General features: G+C 30.3%; 2 protein-coding genes and 1 long non-coding RNA gene across 4 annotated transcripts; all 3 read left to right on the top strand.

Annotated features, from left to right (window-relative positions):
* Nucleotides 1-2023: 2023 nt before the first annotated feature.
* Nucleotides 2024-6741, top strand: LOC111287348 (protein CYTOSOLIC ABA RECEPTOR KINASE 5-like). Of its 2 annotated transcripts, none has more exons than XM_022877847.2 (8): nt 2024-2304; nt 3219-3387; nt 4360-4613; nt 4757-4883; nt 5006-5279; nt 5646-5778; nt 5930-6016; nt 6253-6741. In XM_022877847.2, exons 2-8 carry the CDS (start codon nt 3294-3296, stop codon nt 6379-6381), a joined length of 1098 nt encoding a protein of 365 aa, XP_022733582.1. In that variant the 5' UTR covers nt 2024-2304; nt 3219-3293; the 3' UTR covers nt 6382-6741. The 2 variants fall into 2 exon arrangements, with proteins under 2 accessions (XP_022733582.1, XP_022733581.1); XM_022877846.2 differs by having other exon boundaries at nt 2050-2634.
* A 975-nt stretch (nt 6742-7716) lies between these two features.
* LOC111287359 (spliceosome protein-like protein) lies at nt 7717-13723 on the top strand. The gene is made up of 4 exons (XM_022877868.2): nt 7717-9034; nt 11188-11452; nt 12401-12578; nt 12990-13723. Exons 1-4 carry the CDS (start codon nt 7804-7806, stop codon nt 13527-13529), a joined length of 2214 nt encoding a protein of 737 aa, XP_022733603.2. The 5' UTR covers nt 7717-7803; the 3' UTR covers nt 13530-13723.
* A 668-nt stretch (nt 13724-14391) lies between these two features.
* LOC149519018 (uncharacterized) lies at nt 14392-25414 on the top strand. The gene is made up of 5 exons (XR_016341346.1): nt 14392-14831; nt 14910-15033; nt 21538-21627; nt 24581-24707; nt 24802-25414. It is a non-coding gene; the product is annotated as an uncharacterized LOC149519018 (long non-coding RNA).
* The last annotated feature ends 275 nt before the right edge of the window (nt 25415-25689 follow it).

Raw genomic sequence — 25689 nt, forward strand, 5'->3', positions numbered from 1 at the left:
AATAATTTATCTAAAATTCTATTTTTTTAACACTTTTTATTAAAGGTGTCATGCTGTCTCCAAATTTTTAATTTTCACATATGAAAAAGAAAATGATGGAAAGAGGGAGCTTTGGCCCTATGAAAATTCTCAAATCCAGAGGTGATTTAGAGAGAATGTCGCACCTTTGTGTAGAGTTCAGATGGCAATTTTAAACAAAATATGAAAATATAATATAAAAATAATATAATTTAAATTTTTAATAAAAATAAAAAAAATTATGTTTAATATGTGATTCAAATTTAATAAGACAAAATTTTTATATTTATTTAATCTAAATAAATATAATATAAATACATAAATTATTATATTTACTTGCATTAAAAATTTATGTGATCACATGAAATCTCACTCTCAATGACTATTTGTGAGGTCAATTATGCTCAACGTCTTGCTTAAAACAGTTGGATATCCATCTCATTTAAGCATCAAAGGGAATAAAATTCGAATTCCATTCTTCAAAATCAAAATAAATTAATTAATTAATTAATAACAATTTCATCCCAATTTTTTATGGTACAATCTCATCCAAATCTTTTAAAACGTACAACCAACTACTTCTGGAGTTGTTGTTGTAGACTACTAGAGAAAGAAAATGAAACAAAAATAAATTCACTACGAATAATTTATTAAAAACCTGTCTGATTAAAAATAATAATAAAAATATTATTAATTAATGTAAAGAGATTAAAATCAATAACAAAATATATGTTTAAATATAAAAATAATTATGATAATGAAATAACTTATAATAAGAAAAAATGATTATCAAATGTATTGTTAAAATAAAAATTTTAAATAATTTAATATTTATAAAATTAAAAAATAATTAGTAAATTATTTTAAATAATAGTTTGTTAATAAATTATTTAAAATTAAATTAAATTAAATTATTTATTAGCTTATTATGTAATAAATTCTATTGATTAATTTATTATATAATAAAAATCAAAATGAATTAAAAATAAGAATTAGGTATTTTTAAGTTAACATAAAATTTCAAAGGTAAAAATGAAAATAAAATAAAAAATTACAGTATAATTGACTCTGGACCTAAAAAAATTCAGTACTCATTTGGATTTAATTGTATTTTTAGTACAATATGATTGAATCCATCACACCACCAGTTAAATCCAAATTTTAATTTTTTGATATATTTAATGTAAATTTTTAAAAAAATTTTTTAATTGCAATTACAATAATTTTTATTTTTTCAATTGCATTTATAGGAAATTAAAATAGATAGATATCACTATTTATAATTAAACAAAAAATTATAAAATTAAAACAAGAAAAAAATACTATGCTTATAGAAAAAGAAACCTATAAGTCAAAATGAGTTTTTTTATTAATGAAGAGGAATATCTAAGTTTATCATATTTTTAAATTATTATTTTAATTATAAATATTAATAAAATTTATTCAATGTATAAATAAAAAATTTAATTCCTTTGAAAGATTTTTATTAAATGAATTATATATATAAAGTTAAATTTCATATAATTTTTTTATTATTAGAGTTCTAATTTTGCATTTGCATCAAAAAATAAATAAAATAGAATGGTAAATTTGAAGCTCTCAATTTAATAAAATGGTAAATTTAAATTTTATCTTTAAATTTTATGTTAATCTAATATATTTTACATGTAAGATAAACTTTTCGTGTCAATACAAATTTAGAGATTAATATGCACTTATTAATTTTAGTTATTTATATCATATAAAAACTATACATTTAATCTACCATTATCATTTAAAAAATAAAAAATAAATATTCACATGCAACACACATGATTATAAATATTAATATGAACTAAAAATTATTTCACAAAAAAATAAAAAATTAGAAATAATAATATATGTTAGTGAATATATCAATTTAACTATAAATAAAGCAATTATCATAAAATTAGTAAATTTATAGATTTTATTTAATGGAAATATTTTGGTGTATAAAATAGTAATAATCTAAACAAATTTCTTTGAGAATAAAAAAAAAATGTATTATTCATTAAATCATTTTTTTATATGCATCTTTTGATTCTTTTCCCCGCGTTGCCTGTCTGTCAAATTACCTTTTTCTTCTGTCTTTCTTTCCTTCAAAACCAAAAGCAAAAGACAGCCTTCAAATCATCAAATTCCTCTCTGGCTCTGTCTGTTTCTCTCTTCTCTTTCTCTTTCTAAAATCGCTTCCCTTCCAAAAAAAAATAATAATAGTAGTAACAAACCCTAGAAAGAGAAAGAGAAAATAGAGAGAAAAGCCAGGTAGAATTCTTTTTTTTTTTTTTCAATTTTTATCCATTTTAATCCTTTAATTTCGGTTTCGATCTGAAAGCTGTTTTTCCGTGTGCTTATCTGTGTCTTTTATTTTCTCAACTATTATTTTTACCCCTTTTTTTTTTCATTTTCAGAACAAATTTGAGGGTTTCATTTATCTTTTGATCATTTGATTTTTTTCGTGAAGTTGCAACGACCCATTTTAGAAATTGGGCTTAATTTTTCTGGGTTGTTTGATTTTTTATTTGTTTGCATTTTGATCTTTGATTTCTCGGCTTTTGTTTAATGGAAGGCGAGTATAATCAGAGTGGCTTGGTGGTAAGGCTTAATGGGTCTCTTTTTTCATTCATTTTTACATGTATTCGAATGTTAAAAATTCAAATTTTATTGAAAATTCACCTCATGAGGCGTAATTAATTAATTAATTAATTATAATTAATTCAATTGTATTTTCAGTTTTTTTTTTTTGTCTTAAATTGTACTCCATGACATTGCATTTAATTTTGATCAGACATTGCCGCTCAGCCGCGGGTTCTCTGGATATATGGAATTGTTGGTTTTTGTTTTGGTACATTTATCGAGGTGTTGTTTTATCTATCATGATTCATGTGGTTAATGACATGCAATCCACATGTGCCTCAAATTGTTGTAGTAGGATGATATTTTGTTGCTTTTCTTAATTTTATGTTTTATTTTTAAATATGTTGTTTATTGATATTGGAATTTTGACCTTTTGAAATGTTGGATGAATGTGAAATCTCTCTTTAGATATGTCGGAGATTTTATCAACTTGCTTCCAGTCCTGGTTATGCGTAGAGATATGTTTTGATATAATAATTTAGTTATGAATGAATTGCAATGTGTTCATTGGATTATGCATGAATGTCTTCTGGAAAATGCAGGCACATGCACCTCCTCCTGGCTACTTTGTTCAACTAGAAAATACTGATAATCTGTATTTGAAGAAAAGAACAAAGATGCGTCGGTGGCTTTGCTGTTCCTGTCAGGTAGAGGAGAATTACCAATCACATGAAAGTGAGCACTTGAAGAGCCCCAAGTATAATACAGATGGTATGTCACTTTGATGCTAACTTGATTTGGCAATTCTGGTTTACTGTTAGGAACCTTTTGGGTAGTGTAAATTGTGTAGTTATGTTCTTGCAAATATAGATATTAGTATATTAAATTTTGCAAAACATCTTATCATATTTACTTTACTCTGGTGAATAGAAATGTGACTCGGGCATATTTTTGTATTTGTTGGTCTTGCTCATTACCTATTTTTTACTTTGTATAGAAAGCCTTAAGTGTTATACATGTTTTTTGATGACTGTTGTTTGACTAATGTCTCTATGTCTCTTTCTGCCTCTTCATTTCTATATATGCAACTAAGCACTATATATGTCTTTGTCATTTTGACTTTTGAATATTGTTGGAATATTTTTTATTTATGGGAAGAGATGAGGAAGTCCATTATTTTCTCATTTTTTTTCATAACATGTCTTATTTTGGTTTAAAACTGCCTTGCCCTCTGATTATTTAATTTCAAAGTGGAAGCTTTTATTCTAGTCCACCTTGAGCATTTAGGTTTTGGGTTTGTTTATTGGAAAGGAAAATAGAAACTCCCAGAATATTTCATTCGTTATTCAAATTTAAATACTGACAACCTTTTTTTTTTTTTTAGGCAACTCAAGCTTGTTATGAGTTAGGCAAGAATTGGGGATTAATTTAGATTGATTTGATTGTTTTATATTTGGCTTTTACTTGCAAGATATGAAGATTATTTTTAAGCTGTCCTTTAAAATAAAAAAAAAATCATTTTTAGTGTTTCCCAAACGAAATAAAGGTTTGAATACAATTTAAGATGATTGGCATGTGTTGTCCTATATTTTAATCTGTTATTTGAAATATGAATGTTTCTGTCAAGGTTCCTTACAAAAAAGTTTTCTTGTTACTTTTTAATTATTCAATTTCTATCATTTTTCTGTTGGAGTGCTTGTGTTCTTAGAATAATTTCTCATTGCTTATGCTATGAGCTTTCAGGGCATCAAAAAAACTCAAAGGTGGCAGCTCCTGTCAAGCCTGAAGTGCAAAAATCGGCACCACCTATCGAAGTGCCTGCACTATCCTTGGAAGAATTGAAAGAAAAGACTGACAATTTTGGATCAAAGGCTTTGATTGGTGAGGGTTCCTATGGAAGAGTTTATCATGCAAGCTTGAACAATGGAAAAGCTGTGGCTGTGAAAAAGCTTGACGTTTCCTCTGAGACTGAGTCAAATGTAGAGTTTTTAACCCAGGTATGTTAGCAATTTGACAGAACGGTTTTTTTCTAATTTTTTTTTTTTAAATTCTTATTGTTAATGCCAATTCAGGTTGTCGTTATGTCATGTGTTTCCCCTTGTTTCTTAACTATTCCACTGTACAAATTTTCTTTGTTTAGGTTTCAATGGTTTCAAGATTGAAGCATGACAATCTTGTTGAGTTGCAAGGTTACTGTGTTGAAGGAAATCTCCGTGTGCTTGCATATGAGTTTGCAACAATGGGATCACTACATGACATATTGCATGGTTTGTGAGGCCATCATATTATAATATTAGTTCCTGATTTCTATTTATCTGACAAATTTTGTTATACAAAATAAACTCTATTAGTTTGACTTATCTTGTTTTTTCTTTTTTGGGAATTATAGGAAGGAAGGGTGTTCAAGGGGCACAACCAGGTCCAGTGCTTGACTGGATTCAGCGGGTAAGAATTGCTGTTGATGCGGCAAGGGGCTTGGAATACTTGCATGAGAAGGTTCAACGCTCTATTATACACAGAGATATCAGATCTAGCAATGTGCTTCTCTTTGAAGAATTCAAAGCCAAGATTGCAGATTTTAACCTCTCAAACCAGGCTCCTGACATGGCTGCTCGTCTTCATTCTACTCGAGTTTTGGGGACTTTTGGCTATCATGCTCCAGAGTATACTTTCTCAGCTCCTTTACATTTTTTTTTTTTTTTCTGAACCAACGAGTCATTTGCTGTTCTCGTGTGTTTAGTGTACTTAATAGTATATGGTTGCTTATATTTAATGCATTCTTGGTAACAGCTAGGAAATTGTGCAGATGTTCATAACTTGTCCTACCGCCAGATTTATTATATTATTTTTTACGTAAATCCTTATTAGTTTCATTTTTTTCCCTAAATGATGTTGCTATTTGAACTCCTTGCCTTCTTTTTATGAATTTGAGGGAATGCCAGTGATTTTTTCTGAATGCATCACTATCCAAGAGGAGCTGCACAGAAAATGTATGATTTTTACTGATTTGTGGCTCTAATGTTTTCCAGGTATGCAATGACTGGACATTTGACACAGAAGAGTGATGTTTACAGCTTTGGAGTTGTCCTTCTCGAGCTTCTGACCGGGAGGAAACCTGTTGACCACACAATGCCTCGTGGACAGCAGAGTCTTGTTACCTGGGTGAGTTTATTGCTTCCTCGTCTGTCAGTTCTTTTCCCTTTTCTTTATCTAGTGTGATGGTGCGCTTCTGTTTCTTTTATATGCAGTGCTTGATCTTTTCAGTGCACTTTAAATTTGATCAACTCTTCAACATTTCTTTTTCTCCATTTAGGCTACTCCAAGACTGAGTGAAGATAAAGTTAAACAATGTGTAGATCCAAAATTGAAGGGAGAGTATCCTCCTAAAGGAGTTGCTAAGGTATTTTTATCCTGTGTCCGCATAACTTATTATAATTCAGCATTGTGTAGGGTTTATAAAAAAAATTATGTAGAGACCACTCTTTTAAGTAGCGGAATGTTCCCGTTACTTGCACAAGTTTAATTTTATAACTTAGAGATGGGGATGGGTTTTGGGTGTTTGAAGAACTCTGGAAGACATCTGAAGGCACGCCAAAGTAACAGTTAATGGTTTTAATTATATTTTTCTCGATGCAGTTGGCAGCCGTGGCAGCTTTGTGTGTTCAGTATGAAGCCGAGTTCCGTCCAAACATGAGCATCGTTGTTAAGGCTCTCCAACCGCTATTGAAGTCTGTGGCACCAACAGCAGCTCCACCAGAGACTTAAAAGCAGATGAATCCATCTGGTTTCCTCGCCTTTGATCAAACATTTCTGCAATCTCTGCACAGTTTGGTTTCACTTGACTGCAGATTTCATCAGATCACTAAATATTATATATATTTTTTTTCCTTCCAGTTTTTCATATATGACATGGATGTGTAAGGTTGGAATGTTTAATGTGACTGATATGATCCGTCTGTTACCGGTTTTCGAACCCGGCTACCAATGTTTTTTTGAGTTGTAGTCATAAGATTGACAAAGGGATTGGGTCGTGTGGTGGATATAAATGTTACTGAATATTGTTATTTGTTGATGGTTTTCATTTCCATATCAACCTTTCTATCCAAAAACATTAATTGCCATAAATGGTATTCCATTTTGCTTGTAATCTGTTTTAGGTTCCATTTCAGCAGCTATCTGTTGAGGGATATAATTGTTTGTTTATATATATAAGAAAGCTCATTGTGTTATACCATGCAATACAAACGGACTTCTCTCAAGCTCGTTAGTTAAAATGTTTTCATGATAAAAATTAACCAATAAAAACGCATCATGTGTTATATTAGGTTATTTTTATTTTTATAAAAATTTATATTAAATAAACATGAAAAATACTTTTAGAATTAAAAAAATTAAAAATAAAAAAAATATGAATTGGAAAAAGATGTATTTTGTGTTAAATTTTTATTTTTGATAAAAATTAAAAATATTAAACAAAATTAAAAATTAAAAATAAAAAGAAGTTGTGAAGAGAGAAAAAAATTAGTAGAGAAGGGGGATTTGCTTGAGCCGAGACAAATAGGTCTGATCTGCATCCGTGGGGATATCTTCATCCTTTTTTCTTTTTTTTTTTTAATTTTAATTTTCCAAATTTTAATTTTTATCAAAAATAAAAAATTCAAAAAATTATAAAAAATTAGCCTGGCAATTTTAGTAACGTATAAGGATTTTATCGACTGCTTTTAAGTAATAAATTTAATGTTAATAGTATAAATTACTAGATTACTGTGTTTGATGGTATTGAGAAATTTTTTTATTCAAGGGAGGATATAATTTTTATAATAGAAAAATAAGAAAAAAATTTAATTAAAATTAAAATTTTATTTTTTTATAAAATTTCTTTAATCATTAGATCAAGAGAAGGATAATGGATTTGAAATTTAAATTAATGATTATATATATTTTTTGATACATGAGTATAATCATGAAGATAAGGAAGGAGATTTTGATTTGATCAAAATTTTTATATTTTTAATTTTTTTAATCATTAGGTCAAAAAATTGAAAATATATCATTAAGCTTATAATTATCAAATTGGCAAAATAATACAGCTGAAATACCAAATTACAAATTAGCCAAAAAGAATACTGAAGCCGCAAGTAGAACCAATATACAGAAAATTTCGGTGTTAAAAAAAAAATCAAACACATGTATTTATATGTATTTCTCGTTCTCTATCATTCCCAAGCCCCAATCCATCCTAAAACCCCAGGCCTCTCCCTCTCTTTCGAAACCAATTATTTTTCTATTATCTCTTTCTCAATAATAATGGCTGATGACCCCATGGATTCTGATTCATACGTAGGTTCCAAGCGTACAATCACCACTGACAGTGAACAAGAACAAGAAACTCTCCTTCAACTTCAACTTTCCTCTTCTCTCTCTGAAATCACTCCCCACCACCGCCAGGATTCAACTCCTCAAGATCGCCAAGAAGAAGCAATTATGGATGATAGCAGTCCCAAGAAGAAAGCCAAGTGCTTTTCTCTTCTTTATGAGGGAAACCAAGAACCGGGTCTTCATTCTTCCACTGAGAATGCCTTTCTTTCTGGGTCTTTCGAGAAAGAAAAGATTGATAATGTGGAGACCAAAGAGGGTTCCTTTAGAGTTCAAGAAGTTGAGAGCCAAGTCAATGCCATTGAAGTTGATGTGGGTTTTGTCGTTGAAGTTGATAAGAAGGAGCAACTGGTGACTTGTTTGGGATTTGAGGAGAAAAAGGCCATCAAAGGAAAAGCCTTGGAATCTGAAAATCTACTGGAAGCTGAAAAGAAACGACTTCTAGGTGAGCTTGAAGTTGGAAAACTTTTTGGTGCCCAAACCTGTGGTGGAAATATCTCTAGTTTTGCAACAAACTTGTCCAAGATTGATGATGACAGCCACATTGCTGGTATCAAAGTAGTCGATTTGCCTGTTAGAGGGTCTTTAAAAATTGAAGTCATTGATGATACAGCGTTGATTGGATCATTTCCACTCTCCAAAACTGGAAATGGCAGTGTAAAGAATGAGAAGATGAAGGGGAAAGAGGAAATTGATGGCAAGAAAGCTAAAAGATCTCGAAGAAAGGGAAAGAATGAAAAAAAAGTTTTAGGGGAAGCTGTGACGCATATGGAGTCAACAAAAATGGTTGAAGTTCAAACTGGTAGGAAAGAAAGCAATGATCAAAGTAAGATTATGTACTCAAGAAAAGAGTTAGAGGCTTTGAGGTTTGCCAAGGTTGTGGAACAGCGGAAATTGTGGATGGATGTATATAATGGTCTTGGTACTGATGTGATCAGGGAGTATGAGGAATTGGGAAGCTGGAAGCAGCGGAAGAACATTAGCTTGAGCGCTGATACTCGTCACCACTTTGGAAAGAAGGCAGAATCTCCTGCAACTCTGAGTATGTTTTTATCTCTTTATTCGTTTTTATCATTTAAGTGTGCCTTTGGTTTTAGTTATCTCTATTTATTATCTTGTTTGATTTATCTCTTCTTTTTACATAGCCAGAGTCCGAAGCTTTAGTTAGTACATCACATATAGAGTCTTACTGTCTTATTGCTGTTATTTGTGATCATGGTTTACTTCTATTATGATCTGAGGTACTTCTGATGGTTACAGAACTTCATCATCTTTTAAATTTGTGTTGTTTGACAAATAGTGGCGAGCCTTGTATTGTTTGATAAATAGTCCAAAGCTTTAGTTTAGTATATCACATGTAGAGTCTTATTGCTGTTATTTGGGATTACGGTTCAGTGCTGTTATGATCTGATGTACTTCTGATGGTGATAGAACTTCATCAATCTTTTAAATTTGTATTATTTGATAAATAGTGGTGAGCCTTGTATTGTTTGATAAATAGCCCAAAGTTTTAGTTTAGTACATCGCATGTAGGGTCTTATTGCTGTCATTTGGGATTATGGTTCACTGCTGTTGTGATCTGATGTACTTCTGATTGTGATAGAACTTCATCAATCTTTTAAATTTGTATTGTTTGATATATAGTGGTGAGCCTTGTGTGGAGCCCTGTGTTCTCGTCTGCTTTATCTTTAATTTTGAACCTTTTACTAAGATTGTAGTTTCTTAGGAGAAAGAGCTCGTCATTGTTTTAGTCTTTAACTCTAGAGCAATGAATGATTGGGATTTTGATAAGCACTCTGATAGCCCAGCAGCATAAAACGTGACATACTGTGAGTGTGATACCATAGGTTTTCCTCAATGTAGCACAGAGGGTCCGGGAAACAGATTGTCATTGTTTCCTTATATACAGGATTAAGCTTTAATGAATATTATCTGATGTGGAGAATAGGCAATTATTTCGTTTCATACTTACCCACCTGTTAGTTTTATTTTATGTTTAGGACCCATAACTTTGATACCTGAAAATTGCGGATCCGTTGTTTTCATACTTGAAGAATATGCAATTTTTTCCTCTCATTCTTACCACATGTTAGTTTATAGTTTATGCTTTGGCACCATACCTGAGATACCTGAAAATTGGGGATTCTTTTTTTTTTCTCCCTAGTGTAGTAGATTATTCTTCCCTGCTGTTTGTAAAATTCATTTTGCTTCTCTTTCTCATGGGCCTCTTATTTCATCCTACTAGTTTTTCATTCTCTCATTCAACTAAAGCAGAGATTTCATCTGTTATGAATCTAGACTGTTATTATTCTTGTTCAAGTTAAACTTTGTTAGTATTATGCACACAAAGATTTCAGTTATGTTTTATTTTTAGTCCAGATGCATTTCTAAGAATTTGGTTTGGCTTTCTTTTTATCTTGATTCCAGCAAGTAGATTCTTTTTTTCTTTTAACAGAATTTTGGCTAGTTTAATAGTGAAAAACGTACTTTTCTCTTCAGGTCTTCCAAGTTTCCTACCTATTTTTTCTTCCTTTCTGGAAAACACTCCTATAAGAATCATAGTTTTATCTTTCAAAAAAAAAAAAAAAAAGCTTTTCCTCCTTGAGGTTTTATTCAGTTCTTTTCCATATACAAAACTGGTGTCTTATAATTAATGCAGAAGCTCATAGAAATTATGAGCAGTTTGTTCTTCCTTGTATTAGAATCCAGCTCATGTAGTGTCAACTTGATGGGTTCATTTTCTGTTGTCACAGGTGTGGTTGCTGGAAGGGGAACAAGGAATGGTCTCAATATCTTTGTACATTGACGAATGGCCTGAAGTGATCTGAAAAAGACCTTACGTGCAACAATTCGACTCATAGAATTTCCTTGTGTATACTTAGGCACATTATATCTGTGTTTAGTACCTTGCTAGCCTATGTGTACATAGGAGTCTTGCTGTTGGGTATTTTGGATTCTAATTCTAGTAGAATGCGTGTTAGTAATACAGATGATATGTTACATTCTTTGTAACTAGAAACTAATAAAAGTGATGACATTCTTTAATGAAATTCAACCTTTGAATGCCTTGCAAGTGAATGAGAAGAGCTTTATTAGCTGTTTGCTGTTATTTGCATATTTGCAATGTTTTTCCATTCCTTTGGATTTGATATTTTGAATTGCACAAGCACTGCTAAAGTTTGCCATCAATTTCAGGGGAAGATTATTCTGAAAACGTGGGTAATGAACCAGAATGCATGGAGGATAATGAGACTGAAGATATATATCCTTTGGGTCTTACTTCTACTCTTGATGTCGGAGTTGAAGATGCCTTCATTGATGTAAAAGAAGAATGTATTGAAGATGATGACAGTGATGAAAATTACACCAGCATTCTTAAGCCTGCTTTCATGGTAGAAGGGGAACCTGACTTCGATTCTGGTCCTCCAGAGGATGGATTAGAATATCTTAGGCGTGTCAGGTACTTGATCTTTATCCTTAAATTGTGGATTAATATATTATATATTATCTATTTATTGGCAATGCCATTTTGCTTTCATAGGGTTTGTTGGTTTCATTCCTCTTCTTAGGGTCACTTCACAGTTCATACCATGCCAAAGAAAGTACAACGGCTGCTGAATTCTCAGAAATATGTTTTCATATAATTGGAGAATTTGCATAGTTAATTACAGAGTCCTAGTAATTATTGGTATAATAATTGTCTTCCTCTGCTAGCCCAACAACCATTCAATGTTGGACTGCATGAAACTGAAAAATAGGTCTGATTCCAGCAAATCTATGACTACATTAAGATTTTTGGAGTCTGGACGGTGCAGCTGTGAAATGTCAATGTTTGTTTAGGGCTTTTTGCTGGAATATCATCTATTTTGGTCTTAAGTAATAAAATTTCCATTTATGATTTAAGTAATTGTTATCAACCATTGAATTGTAAATTACCTCTCCCCACCCAATCAAGCTTTGGATTATAAGTTTTGGCCCTTTGGTTCATCACCATGGATTCCTTGTCAATTTGATGCAAACGTCCCTTGCTGTACCATGTTTTGCCAATTATGCCATGACCTGCATTAGAATGGTTTTGATCATCACTGATACTTCCACAAAGTTTTATTATCAAAATTTAGTTGCAAGTTCTCTGCTTATTAGGTAGGTTTTATGGAGCTGCAGTTGCAAAATTCTGTGTTCCTTTTAGCTGTCCTTTGTTTAGTTATTAAATCATATTGGAAACCTCCTTGACTTTATTGCATTAATTTGTGAAATTCTTAGTCTATTTTTTTTTATTTATTAAAGTTGCTTCTTGACTGACAGGAGTGTGGGAGATTCTTGTACCGCAAAATTGAGTTTTTCTAGGATTAATACAACTATGTTTTAATTGTATCAAACTAATGTAGTCGTTTTATATCATTTGTAGGTGGGAAGCTGCTCAAATTCCAAAAGTAAAGATTGCCAAGGCTGATGGGATTAAATTGAACAAGGAACAAAGTATTTATATGCCCCAGATCCCTGAAATTGCTAAGTGTCCAGAATATTTGCTGCCATTGAAACAGTGGGAGGAAGCATTTCTTGCAGATTTTTCAGAGCTACGACAAGTATGTAGTTTTGGCCCCATTTAATTTTGTGTTTTGTTTACTATGATAAGAGCACTGCAGGTTTTATGTCCATATATATTTTGAATGTCCTTTCATTTTTTTCTCTTCGGCCATCATCCCTCGACTCTGTATGCTTACTGAAACTAATTTGCTGGTACAAAATGAAGCCTATAGGAGTGAGAAAAGCTTTCAAGTCTTCGAATTCAGCAACTTCTTTCCTTCCCTTGTTGTTGTCCAAAACAAAAGATGTCTTTTCTTTGCAGTAACATTTGGGAAAAAAAGTTGGATGAGGTTTTTTAGGAAACCTCAGGACCTAAAGAATCATCTTTTAAGATCTGGAGAATAGCAAAATTTTGACAATTGTATATCTAAGGCAACTGGTTTTAACTTTTGTTTCCTTCTTGATCTCAGGCTCTGTCATATTTAGAGGATCCCATTGCTGAAATTTCTTGTAAACTACCAAAGTTTACTGTTCTACAGGAGGACTTGTGTCTGCTTCCCGAGAGTGTTGTTACCGAGAAATTTAACAACCTTGCAACCAGTGAAGTCCATTCTGATCAGATATCTTTGTCAAATGCTGCAGACAGTATGATTTTACTGTCTCATCAGATTCCATGCGCTAAAACCTCTGTTAGTGATACATGTGGTGACTGCCCAACCTTGCTTGCAATCCGCAAAATGGACTCTGTAACTCGAGTTTCAATGCTTAGGAAACGCATAAGCTCGATTGAGCCCATGGCCTCACTGTCAAGGAGTAATTGTGTGTGGCTATTTGCTTTATGTGCAGCAGTCGACACTCCTCTGGACGCCAATACTTGTGCTTCTCTTCGTAGTCTGCTTCGGAAATGTGCTAACTTGAGAGCTGGGAAGTCAGAGGTCGATGATGAAGTTATTATGCTAAATATTTTGGCCACAATTACAGGAAGATATTTCGGCCAGTCTGAAACCTGAAGGTTTTTCTCATTCTCAGTGTCTGTATTTATGCTAGTTAATGACAATGTGATTTTATGGTAACTTATTATGAAGAAAGTCTGAGGTTTTTCGAGACATATCTTTGTTTTTGCCAAGCAGATGCAAAGGTTTGTGTAACAAGCAAGACAAATGCAGTTTCTTTTTCTTTGGGTATGTGTTGCAGTTTCAGACCATCCAGTGTGTTATATTTCAAAGAGAAATGTTTGACGGGTAAGAGAAAATATATGTTGACTATTTTTATGTTTAGATTAATATTAAAAATGATATTTAAATTATAGTAAAATATTTAATTAATACTTAAATTTAAAATTTTTTAATATGATATTTGAGTTATAAATATATTAATTAATGTAATATTTATTTTTAATATGATTAATTTTAAATAATGATACGTAATAAATAAAAATTTTTTAAATATCATGTTAGTAAAAAATTTTCAAATAATTATGAGATTAATTTTTTATATTTATATTTATATTAATATTATAAATAATCTTTAATTATAATGAAATATTTAATAAATATTTAAATTTTAAATATTTTTAATATGATATTTGACTTATAAATCTTTTAATTAATATATTATTTATTTTTAATGTGATTAATTTCAAATTATAATATGTAATGCGTTAATTTTTTTAAATATTATATTAATTAATAAATTTATAATTTAAATATTATATTAAAATTTTTTTAAATTTAAATATCATATTCAATATTTTATTATAATTTAATACATTCGTAACATTATTCTTTCATATTTCAAAGAGAAAAATTAAAGATAAATAAATTTGAACCTTTGACAAAAGGCTGTTGCCTTTGCCAACTTTGTGGCTAATTGTGTTGTAGCATTTTTTAGTACATAAAATTACTACACATGTACAGAGCATAGATGGTGCGTTTTACAATTTGATAGTACAAATTACAACGATGTGGAATTAGGAAGTACAAAAAAGTTGTACTGACCCATACCACCAAAATGATTGATTTGTTAAAAAAAAAATTGTACTGTCGTAGCTTTGTGTAGTACATTTGAATTAGATATGTCCTAAGTACTGAATTGGATTTGGATTGTGCTTATATAACTAAAAAATCTGCCATCTCCATATGTAAGCGATTGGTGAAGGAGCCCAACAGGAGCGACATGAGATCACATTTGGTCAGTTCTAGATGAATACCTTATCCACTGTCTTTGATGTGTTCTCAGGTCGCCCCTGCAGGGCTTCCCTTCACTCTTCGATTTTGTCGTGCTTCTTTTGGTACAGTTTGATGGCCATATTGGTGAGTTAAATTAAGAAATGGTTTTGAGTAATAAGATTTGAATTGAACTCTTCTGAATTCAGGATTTACTATGAACAGTTTATCTTCCTAAATTTTGGGGTTACTGATCAGCTTGCAAAGATAGGAGCTAGCTCTGAACAATGTGCAGCTACTGTTTGTACTCAGCTTTTGGCTCACTGAGTAGGGGTCTCTTTCCTCACAAGTATGTGTATTTTATAAGTTTTTTTTCTTATTTTTTTTTTTAATTTTTATTAAACAATTGTAATTTGGAGATATAATCAAGATTTGTGAGTAACGAAAATGAAATTTAAATTTTCAAAAAAAAAATGAATTTTAAATTTATTAAATCTTATATCGATAATTACATAAAATAATTAAATTAAATAAAACCTTTTTTTTAGAAATTTTTTATTGAATGAATGCTTTTATTTGCTTTGAAAAATAAATCTCTATGATGACTAAAAAGAAGTCAAAGTACCCGTTTTTTTTAATGCAAACTTAAGGACACAACTAGCTTTTGTTAAATATGTTGAATTAGTATCATCTATAGGATTTATATTTAATATATCGTAAAAGTATAAATTTTATATATTATTTATGAATTATATGGTATCATTTTATTAATTAATGAACGAATAAAATGATATTATTTTATTAATAAATAAATTTTTTTAAAAAATATTAATTGTTTTATATTTATTTTAAAAATTAATATTTACTTATTAATAAAATCTTATCATGTGATTTATTGACAGTGTGTAAAATTTATACATTGATAATGTATTAAATATAAACTTTTATATATAACAATAGATAAAAACAGTCTTCATTTCATATTAATTGCGCAACTCTTTTGTATAAAAAACAATGTGAAGGATATTTTGAGAAGACAAATTTGTTAACTATCTAACTATCATATGTTAAGCAACAAAATTCTCTCTTGCTTTGTGTTTTGCTTTCTGCTTTGCTCTTCCTTTTATCTGTCTCCACAACACTATTGCTGCTTTGTACTCTTCAAAATGGCAAACGCAACAACCCATAAAAGCACAGCAAAAAATAAACCAAACAAAAAAAAAAGTAAAAATCTTTTACTATCTTTCAAGCTTTGAAGAATAAGAATAAATATATGGGCATTCTACACATCGAGATAGTGATCATTAGGCAACTAGAGAATGAAGGGGAGCCAAGTGTTATTACGATTAACTGCCTTGATAAAACTGGTTAAGGCTGTAATTTATGTCGCATCTTTAGGTCTCGGTATTGTTAAAGGAATATTTGGAAGCCAGCCCAATTCGATGCATGTGTTTTTTATTTTCATTTGATTATTTACATTAATTTCATGAAACAAGCTATGAAAATCTTGAGGTTTTGGTTTAGCTTGAATGAAAAAATTGAGAATTTTGATCTTCAAGTTTTCATTGCAATGTGATGCATCCTGTAAATGGAACTTATTTGGTATTTTATGATTATGTTTCTTATGGATGCTTTAATTGTTTAAACTTATCTTTGCGAGCTGCTAAACCTGTCATAGTTATTTTCTTCTATATTCTGTTAATGTATTATCTATCACTCTAAAATAAAATTGACATAAAATAGGTTATAAGTCAATGGATAATTAATGGTTACTACATTTATGGTTTGATAAAGGAGAAAATATGAAGAATAATTTTAATTGTGATGGAATAATTGATGCCATGCCTTCTGCCTTAGGGCACTTTCTGTGATGGTCAATGTTGATATAAGTAAAACTCTATGATATAAGTAAGCTCTTTACTTTATTGTGGTCTTTGTCGATGTTATTGGTTTTTGTTCAAGGCTCGTATTGTTTAGCTATTTGGTTGGTTTGGTATTTAAAGTGTCGAGTTTCCTTCTTTTTTGTTTGAATTTTGGAGTAACCTAATCATATATGACATGCATCTTTTGAAATCAATTTCTCATATTTATAAAACCAATCAATATTTTAATCCAATTGTCATATTGTACGTGGAACAATGATATTTGTAAATTTAATAACTAAGAAAACGAAATGAATGATTATGAATTGAATGCTTTGCTCATTCTCATCCTTAATTGTTGTGGATGGGCTGATGGATATTAGGTTTTAGAGTTAGTGAAAATTTTGCATGATCATTGCCATTAGGTTTTGCTTAGGATCAAATCACTAGATCTTTCTCCTTAAATTATGATTTAAATACATGTTCATATCTTAAACTTTAAACTTATTTCTCTATGTTTGTGTAATTTAATGTCAAATTATATACATCTCAAAGTGAGTAAAAAGCATGTAATTTAGTATCAATTATTCTAAGATAAAACAAATCATTTATCTTAGAACTCCCACAACCATAAGGTTATCAACATATAATCAATAACATATAATATTGATTTCAACAAACAAGTCTTACAAAAATATAATTCAAATCCATAAACATGTTTATAATAAAAAATATATACATACTAAATGTTAATAAAATATGTTCCTAATCATTTTGAATGACTTGTCTAAGAATAAGGATAAATTTTAAAAATTCATTTGATAGTATTGCATTCGCACTGCCCATTCATCAAAGTCTAGGAATTTTATGTTTCCCATTATGGAGACTTGGGCAGATTAAGAAGGTTGCATTATTTTTTGCTCTCATTTTCACGTATTCCTTCACAAAATTCTTAATTAATGTTTTACACTTAGGATTACTCCTCAAAGACATCTAGATATCTTGAAGAAGATTCTTTTATCTAGGAGTCAAAAGTGTTTCCATCAACATTTCATATTTGATTTGATCATTCTTAATGTACATGTTGCCACACCAGATCAATTCTTGGATCATGCCATTGACCTTGATAATATGTCACTCAATATCATCATTTGGATCCATTTGGTATTGTTTTAATTCCGTTTTCAACCTTATGACTTTCAAAAATTGTGCCAATGTTTTTAGAACAATGGGAGTTCTCACAAAAATAATCATGATTTTCTATAATAACATAGGACAACAAATCATGAATTCATGAGTCAACAAAAGTCCAAAAAATGATTAAGACTTATCTCAAATATTCTTCTATGATCTAACATCCCAACATCAACAAGGACAATATATTTTTTTAAATTTTTGCTTAAAATCGAGACAAAAATTATACAAAATGGAAAAACATCAATGTCATTTTTTTATTTTAAGAATTATCACAACAATATTAATTATATCAGGAATATAAAAATTATGTCAGCTCCTATGGATGCTCGTAATTATACAGGAACATATCATGTTTTTTGGGTTATGAAAAACATACAAATGAACCAGAAAACAAGCCAACTTGACTTTGACTCCAATGTAAGATAAATTTTTATGCAAGACATATATGAACATAATCATATATACTTATTTGTTAGGCGGAAGTAGAAGCAAAAACCTATCTTGAATTACTGGTCGTTTAACAAAATTACTATATGAAAATTATTTGATTCCACAACGTAAGTCTTTCAAACCAAATGCAAGAATTCCTCACTAAGAGTTATTCGATGCCTAACCGATTGTTCTATTTGTCGTAACGTCTAGATCCGGGGATCTATCGCTAGACATTGACTTTTGGGAGTCGCCACCAATCTTTTTTATCTAGGTGTGATTGGCCACCTAAGGAATCTGTCCTTTCAGGGAACACCTAAGCTTAAGGGTCCCTAAAAGAATAGGTTCAGGTCTACTAACCAGAACAGGGTTCGGGAGTTCGGTTACGTGTGAGGAAGGTTATAGCACCCTCACAACGCCCATCAAAAGATGGTACCAGCTTAAATTTGTGTTATCCAAAAGCTTTAAAATTTTACCAAGTAATTAGTTATTGGAAATTATTCTCAATTGACTCTAATACTTTTAGCAGAAATTGAGAAAATTCCCTCACCTCAGGAGTATGCAAGAAAACTACTGTTTCACTTACAGAGGCTCCGTCGTCGGATTATTTAAAAGAAAAAAAACAAAATCAAAATTAAGATAGAAAGGAAGGAAAGAATGATTTTTTTTTTGTAGGGAAAATTGATACTTTCAACTTTTCCCCAAAAATATTTTTTTGGAAATTTCGATTTTCAAGGAAAATTGATACTTTCAACTTTTCCCTAAAAATATTTTTTTTTTGAAATTTATTTCTGAGGAAAATTGATACTTTCAACTTTTCCCCAAAAATATTTTTTGGAAATTTTTTATTTTTATTTAAAGAAAATAAAATAATAAAAAATAAATAAAAATAAATAAAAAGAATATTACATAAACCTAATCTAATAAATAAAAAATAAAATAAACAAATAGACAAAGAAAAAAAAAAAAAAAAAAACCTGGAGCGGCTCGGATCGCGGCTCGGCTCGGCTCGGCTCAAGGCAGGAAAACGGCTCGGGGGGGAGCGGCTTGGCGGCTTGGCTCGGCTCGGCTCGGCTCGGAGGGGGCTGGCACGCGCGGGTCAGAAAGCGGGTCGACGCCCGGGTCGGGTCGGGTTGCGGCAAAACGCGCGGATCCTCTGGGTTACTTAAGGCCAAAACGACGTCGTTTTGGGAGGGTATAAAAGGCACCTTCCTCCGTTTTTCGGCAGAACGCTCCCCCCCTCTCTCTCTTCTTCCTTTTTCTCTCCCTTCTCTCTAGAAACCGAAGAACACCGGTGCCGGATTCTGGAAATTTTCGCCGAAATCTGGAAATTTCACCGGAAGTTGGCCGGAAAGTCGCCGGTTTCTGGGATTCTTCGCCGGAAACTGGGCAGGTCGCCGGAAACTTCAATGTTGGCCGGAATTTTCGCCGAAAAATTCAAACTTCGCCGAAATTTTTGCCGGAATCTGAAAATTTCCCAGAAATTTCCAGAAAAAATTTTCGCCAAAAATTTCTAAAAATTTTTTCTCACTCCCAGAACACTCCTAAACTTTTCCTAGCTTCCTATACGCCTCCTTTTCTCTCAAATCAGTAGCTTTGCTTACTGTTTTCTGTCTGTTCTTGAACTGTTCCAGGAGGTGCTTTATATAGGGATTGATCAGGAGTTTCTGATCAATCCCAATTCCTCCTTGGACGGGAATTCAGTCTTTGAATCCAATTGGACTCTCTTGATTGAATTCCCATTCCCGGTAGGATTCTTCAGCTTCAATCTTAGCCCTCCAAAATCAAAAATAAAAAAATACTAGATAATAATCATATAAATCAAAAGATATTTAAAAAAAAAAAAAATCTGATAATCAGGAAAAATCAGAACAGATAATTAAAAATAATAATAATAATAATAATAATAATAAAATAAGATAAACCCAAGTATATATTACAAAAAAAAATAATAATAATAAATATATAACTATATACATATAAATCTAATCTAATAAAAAAATAAATAAATATATACATAATAATAATAATAATAAAATACATAAAATACAAAAGAAGAAAAAGAAAAAAAAAATTACAGGATTGAATTGGGCCTTACCCGTTTGGGCCAGGCCCAATTGATCTGGGCCCGGACCCAATTGGGTGTCTACACTATTTACTTTTATTAAAGTCTTTTTGTTTTTGATGTTGTTAAAAGAAATAAACTTTCTCACTCTTTTTAAATGGCCAAATGCCATCTACATTAACAAAAATGGGTGGCCTTTTTTATTGTGATGTAAACTACCTATAGTAGTTTTTCATTCAAGGTAAACTACCTAAGGAAATTGTTTAATGGGTTGTAACCCATCCATTATGGGCAGTTACTAATAGTAACCAATAATTTCTTACTTAAAATATAGGTATAATCTATTATTTCCAAGTATCAAAGTTGAAATATGTAAGCCATTTAGTTGTTTAAGAAATATCTTTTCTAACTCTATATAGCTTTTAAAACATGATATAAATGGCAACTAATTGTTTCTTTTGAATGTCTAAACCAAAAATGTATCTTTGTATTTTTTATATGATGAGATAATATATAAAGAGTTTTAGCATCATGTTTTTCTACTATAATTCATGTTGTTTTTATATCATAATTTTTTTTAGTATTACACATAAATTTAGAAAAGCTTCAAGTCCTATTTTTATAATATCTCTACCTTTCTCACTATCAACAATTTGACTCATTTTTTCATCTCAAACATGAGTTTTACTTTCAATTACAAAAAGCATAAATTTTACTTTCAAATTTCAAAAGGCATGCCCCAACTTGAATAGACACGAAGTTCTTATCCTATGTATAAAAACCATTGGGCTTGAGTTAAAAATTGTGAAGTAGTGATTTGACATCCCATAAACCTCAAGTTATATGTCTAATCATGTTCAACTATTCATTAAAAGTCAAATCATTAAAACAATTATATTGAAAGAGACATACAAAACTTACTTGGAGAGATGATGGGAAAACATTGCAAGATGATTATGTTGCGGCTAAGTTTTTAATGTTAAATAAAAATATGGATATAATAGTCTTTTCATAAAATAAGATTTTTTCAACTTTCCTTTCTATAACTTTTTCACCAAATTAAGGTATTAAAAAAGTTAGGATTATAAAGGAAGCCAATGGTTATTGGGTTTCCACCTTTTTTTTTTCTTTTAAATTAAAAATTTATCTAAACAAAAGGAGAGTTTTTCTGTTTCCTTTACTTTCCTTTATTTTTCTTTCCTTTTCTTCCCTTTCTTTCAATCCAAACACACATTTAGAGATTTTAAAGATCAATTTCTATGTAACAAATAGAAAAAAATTTTTTTTTTTTTATTTTTAGGTACTCAAACAAAAGGTCAACCATAAAAGAAAAGTGATTAAAGAAAGAGAGAAGGGAGCTCGACAGATAGAAAAACAAGCACCTAAAGAGGTAAAAGCTAGATTGTTATGAGTTTAGCTAGATAATATTACTACTTTGCTTTTTTTTTTTTTTTTAAGCTATTCTTATGTGAGACATGTGGTGTTTTGGTGAATTTGGATTTTCATTCTTTTAAGAAGGTTGTTGAGGAACATAGTTTCAGCATAACAAGTAAGGGAAAGGAAAAATGCATACTTGAATGAGTTGGAGAACAAATTTGAAGAAAAAAAAGTTAAAAAGTTTGGGGAGTTAGTATATACTAGAAACATGTAAAAAAACATGCATAAAAAAATCATGATTATATTAGATTGATGCCTCTTCCTTTGATTATCCCAAGGTTAAGTAGAAAACCTTTTGTTGTTTTACATAAATCTCTATTTGTGGATTGATTTCCTCACTTATAAAATGGATTTTTAGTTGTTACACAAATTAGTTGTTTGATAAGTAGAATAGTTAAATTTTTTTTATTTGGATTCAATTGTTGTAGATAGTATTTGGAGAATAAAATTTGGAATACATCACCATGATCACCATAATGTGAAAGTATATGCTTTTAAGATTGTCCCAAAAAGGAGAATAAATTGAGGCAAAAACTAATGCATCACTCTCTGTATTAAGAAAATGGTTTTCATTAACAATTTGTATCAAAACAATTGCTCCATTAAAGTAGAGGTTACATTGTTGATTAACTTAAAATTATTACTTATTTTAGGATTATCTTAGTGTCCCAATTTCTTAAGAATGTCATGTAATGTCATTATATGGCTTTGATATCTTTACATCATTATTATTACATGATTTCTACTATAAACCCTTTTTGATAATGACTAGATTGGTAAACTGTATATTTTTCCCTGGCTAGAAATTTCATGTAAATGAAAATGAGTGATGAAATACAAAACTTCCCTTTTGATTAATATTTAGGTGGAGGAAAAACCATATGGTTAGTGGAAACTTTGTTGTTAAGAATGATAAGATTAGTAAGTATTTTTTTTTTCTAAATAAAATTTTTGCCATTAAAGGCAAAAATGGGGACCTTATGGCAAGAAATGTGGAGCATAACTGCCCACTCCTCAAAAAGAGGGAAAATTCCAAAACCTCTTCTCCCAAGAAATACAAAATAAAGCCGAAGATAGAAAATGTGCCACAAGAACAACCCACATTGCATATGCATTTTTACTTTGTTTATTATTATTTTTCTTTTATGGATTATCACTTCTAAATAATAATTGCATGGAATGAAAAAAAAAAATTTACGAGACCGTTCTCAGTCAATTAGTGGAAGCCAACCCAAAAAATCCATCCCATACTCATAGATGTGAAAAAAAATGCATAACTTTGACTTCACTTTTTATTTTGTTCTTTTGGCAAAAAATTGCTTTTAAATGCTTCTTGCTTTCATGATTATGATTTAATCACATAGAATTTGCTCTTATGGTTTTATTGTTTAATTTAAAGATTGTAGTAATTTAATTCTAGATGATCTATTCTTTTTTTAAGTTTGCATTTACATACGGAAAGCATCGACTTTGCTAAGTTTGCTTTTTGATTATTTTTGTAGATTAAGCACTTTTTCTTTAAATCTAAATGATTAAAAAGTTTCATTTAATGTCTTAATTTCTAAATAATTGAAAATTTATGATCTTAAATGCTAATAATTTGTCGATCTTTTGTACCTCTATCTTAAATAGAAATGCATTTTCGTTTTGTTGCACTACATCTCTATGTTGGAGCTTAAATTTCTTGTTGTACTCTAGTTTTATTGTAGATTATGAAAACCCAAATGCAATTAAATGGCTCTATGTTACATTTTACTGTTTTGTTATTTGAGATGGACTTGGATAGTCTTGCACATTCATTTACTTGCGTTATACTTCTATGACTAAGCCTATATTGTATTGTATTTGGACAAGTGAACGAGCCTGAAAAACAAAAAGTTGAGCTTCTCCTAATACAAAAGAACTAAAAGAGAGGCAAGGAGAGAAACGAGTCATTTGGCTTTTAAGTGTTAGAAATAGGATTAAAACAGATAACACCATGAGAAATATTTAAGGTAAGTATCTTATATATTTTTATCTTTTATTTATTAGGTTGAATTTATCATATAAATGAGATGTCAAAGAGCTCTTTTGGGGGGTTTCGAATACATTTCTGCCAGGTTTGGGTGAGAGAATTGAGAGAAAATAGAGATATTTTTGTAAATGGATTCACTGGCAATTGTCAAAGTGCTTTGTAATACCCATATTTAAATTTGGATCATTTAAAGGTTTTGGTAAGAGAAAAACAGAATGAGAGGAAAAGTTTTTAAGTTTTGTTGTAATATCAACACCTTAAATGATTATAATTGTGATGTTTGGTGGTAGATTTGAGTTGTCCTATTAATTGTTATCTTCATATATTACTCATTATATTATCAAAAAAAGAATATGATGATGAAAATAACGGAATAAATTAAAGAAAAATATGTGTTTGATTATTATTACGAGTATCACTTTAGATTTGATTGTCAAATGTATGGATGAAATTAAAGCTGTTGTCTTTTTTTTACAGAAATATCTTATGCATTCATTCATGGCAATATGAATAAAGAAAAACATTGACAATTTAATAAATAGAAAAATCATTCTATGCTATGATCAGAAATCCGATCTCAAAGCTCTTTATTCATTGCTTTTTGTGTTTTTAAAGTACACAAATATGAACATTTTTTGTTTTGGCATAACTATAATTTTTATTGGAAAAATCACTTCCATTTTTACAGAAATTGGTAGAGAAATCATGGCCTATGGGAGTGAAAATGAAACTTCCAAATTCATCATCACTACTCATAGAGTTTAATGAGTGATAACTTTTGTACTCAATTGGTGCTTCACTTTAGCTTAACATATGAATATTGCTTGTGAGGAATGATGTTCTATCCTCTTCCCTAACCAAAATAGTTCTATATTTACGTCTTTCTCAACAGCAAGAAATTGAAGATTTGTTACCAAGACATACTATTTCCAATTTATTCTCTTTTAATCCAAAACAAATGCAGTACGTTACAGGATCCCACTTTTACAGTCATACTTGCGCAGAGACCAATTACTAGGGTAATAATTTTGTCTTTCACTTTTATGATGTTCGTTTTTATTGCTAAAATAGATATTTTTTGTGATCCTTTTGCTTATAATTCTTTCTTTTCAGGGAATTTGTCAATAATAAGTCTTTCTTGCATGCAAGATTTTACTGCATGCCTTTAAGTAGTATATCAAGTTAGTTTTCTCTACTTTTCAAGGATGTTATAGCATCATGAAAACTTTTGTTTGCTTTAAACAAATGATGGCTAATGAACAAGTGTATGTTCCTTTTTAACACATGATACAATGGAGAAGTCCATTCAAGTTGTTTATCAAGTTAAGTTTAAAACACATTTTTATTTAGTTTAGTGCTCAAATCAAATGGACAAGTGCACTCAAAGCTATGTATCTTACATGTTTGCATCATTACTTATAGTTTAGTGTTTTCTATTGGTAGACGACGATGCAATCAAACATTTCCCCTTCTAATCCTCAAGGGATTGGGAATGCCTTTTGTCAAGCAGTTCTACACTGTTCTTCATAATGACAATATACAGCTTTATAAATTTTATCTAGACTTGTGTTTGCCAAGCCGCCTCGGTCTTAATGGTAAGATGAAGACTGTGACTACTGTAAAAGTAAATTTCTATTTGCAAACAATGCATCAGGAATCATGTTATTTTAATTGGTTCATGTTCACACCAATTTGAGATATTTTTAGTAATGATTGAAACATGATATAAATAAGTTGATACTCTGATTGGATGATCAGTTATAAAGCTGAGATATCTTTTGCTAATGCTCATTGTTCATATGCAAATGGTGTGTTTGTTTTACTTACTGGCTCTTTGATTGGAAAGGATGATGAGAGGAGGAAATTTACCCAGTCATTCTTTCTTTCTTTACAAGAGGGAGGCTATTATGTCTTAAATAATGTATTTATGTATGTTAATGACAAACAGCCAGTGGCTATGTCAAATAATGATGTTGATGAGAGCATTCATTCTTTTAAGGA

This window comes from Durio zibethinus, chromosome 4 (assembly GCF_047325235.1).
Source record: "Durio zibethinus cultivar Kanyao isolate XHJ-2024 chromosome 4, ASM4732523v1, whole genome shotgun sequence".
Lineage (NCBI taxonomy): Eukaryota > Viridiplantae > Streptophyta > Magnoliopsida > Malvales > Malvaceae > Durio > Durio zibethinus.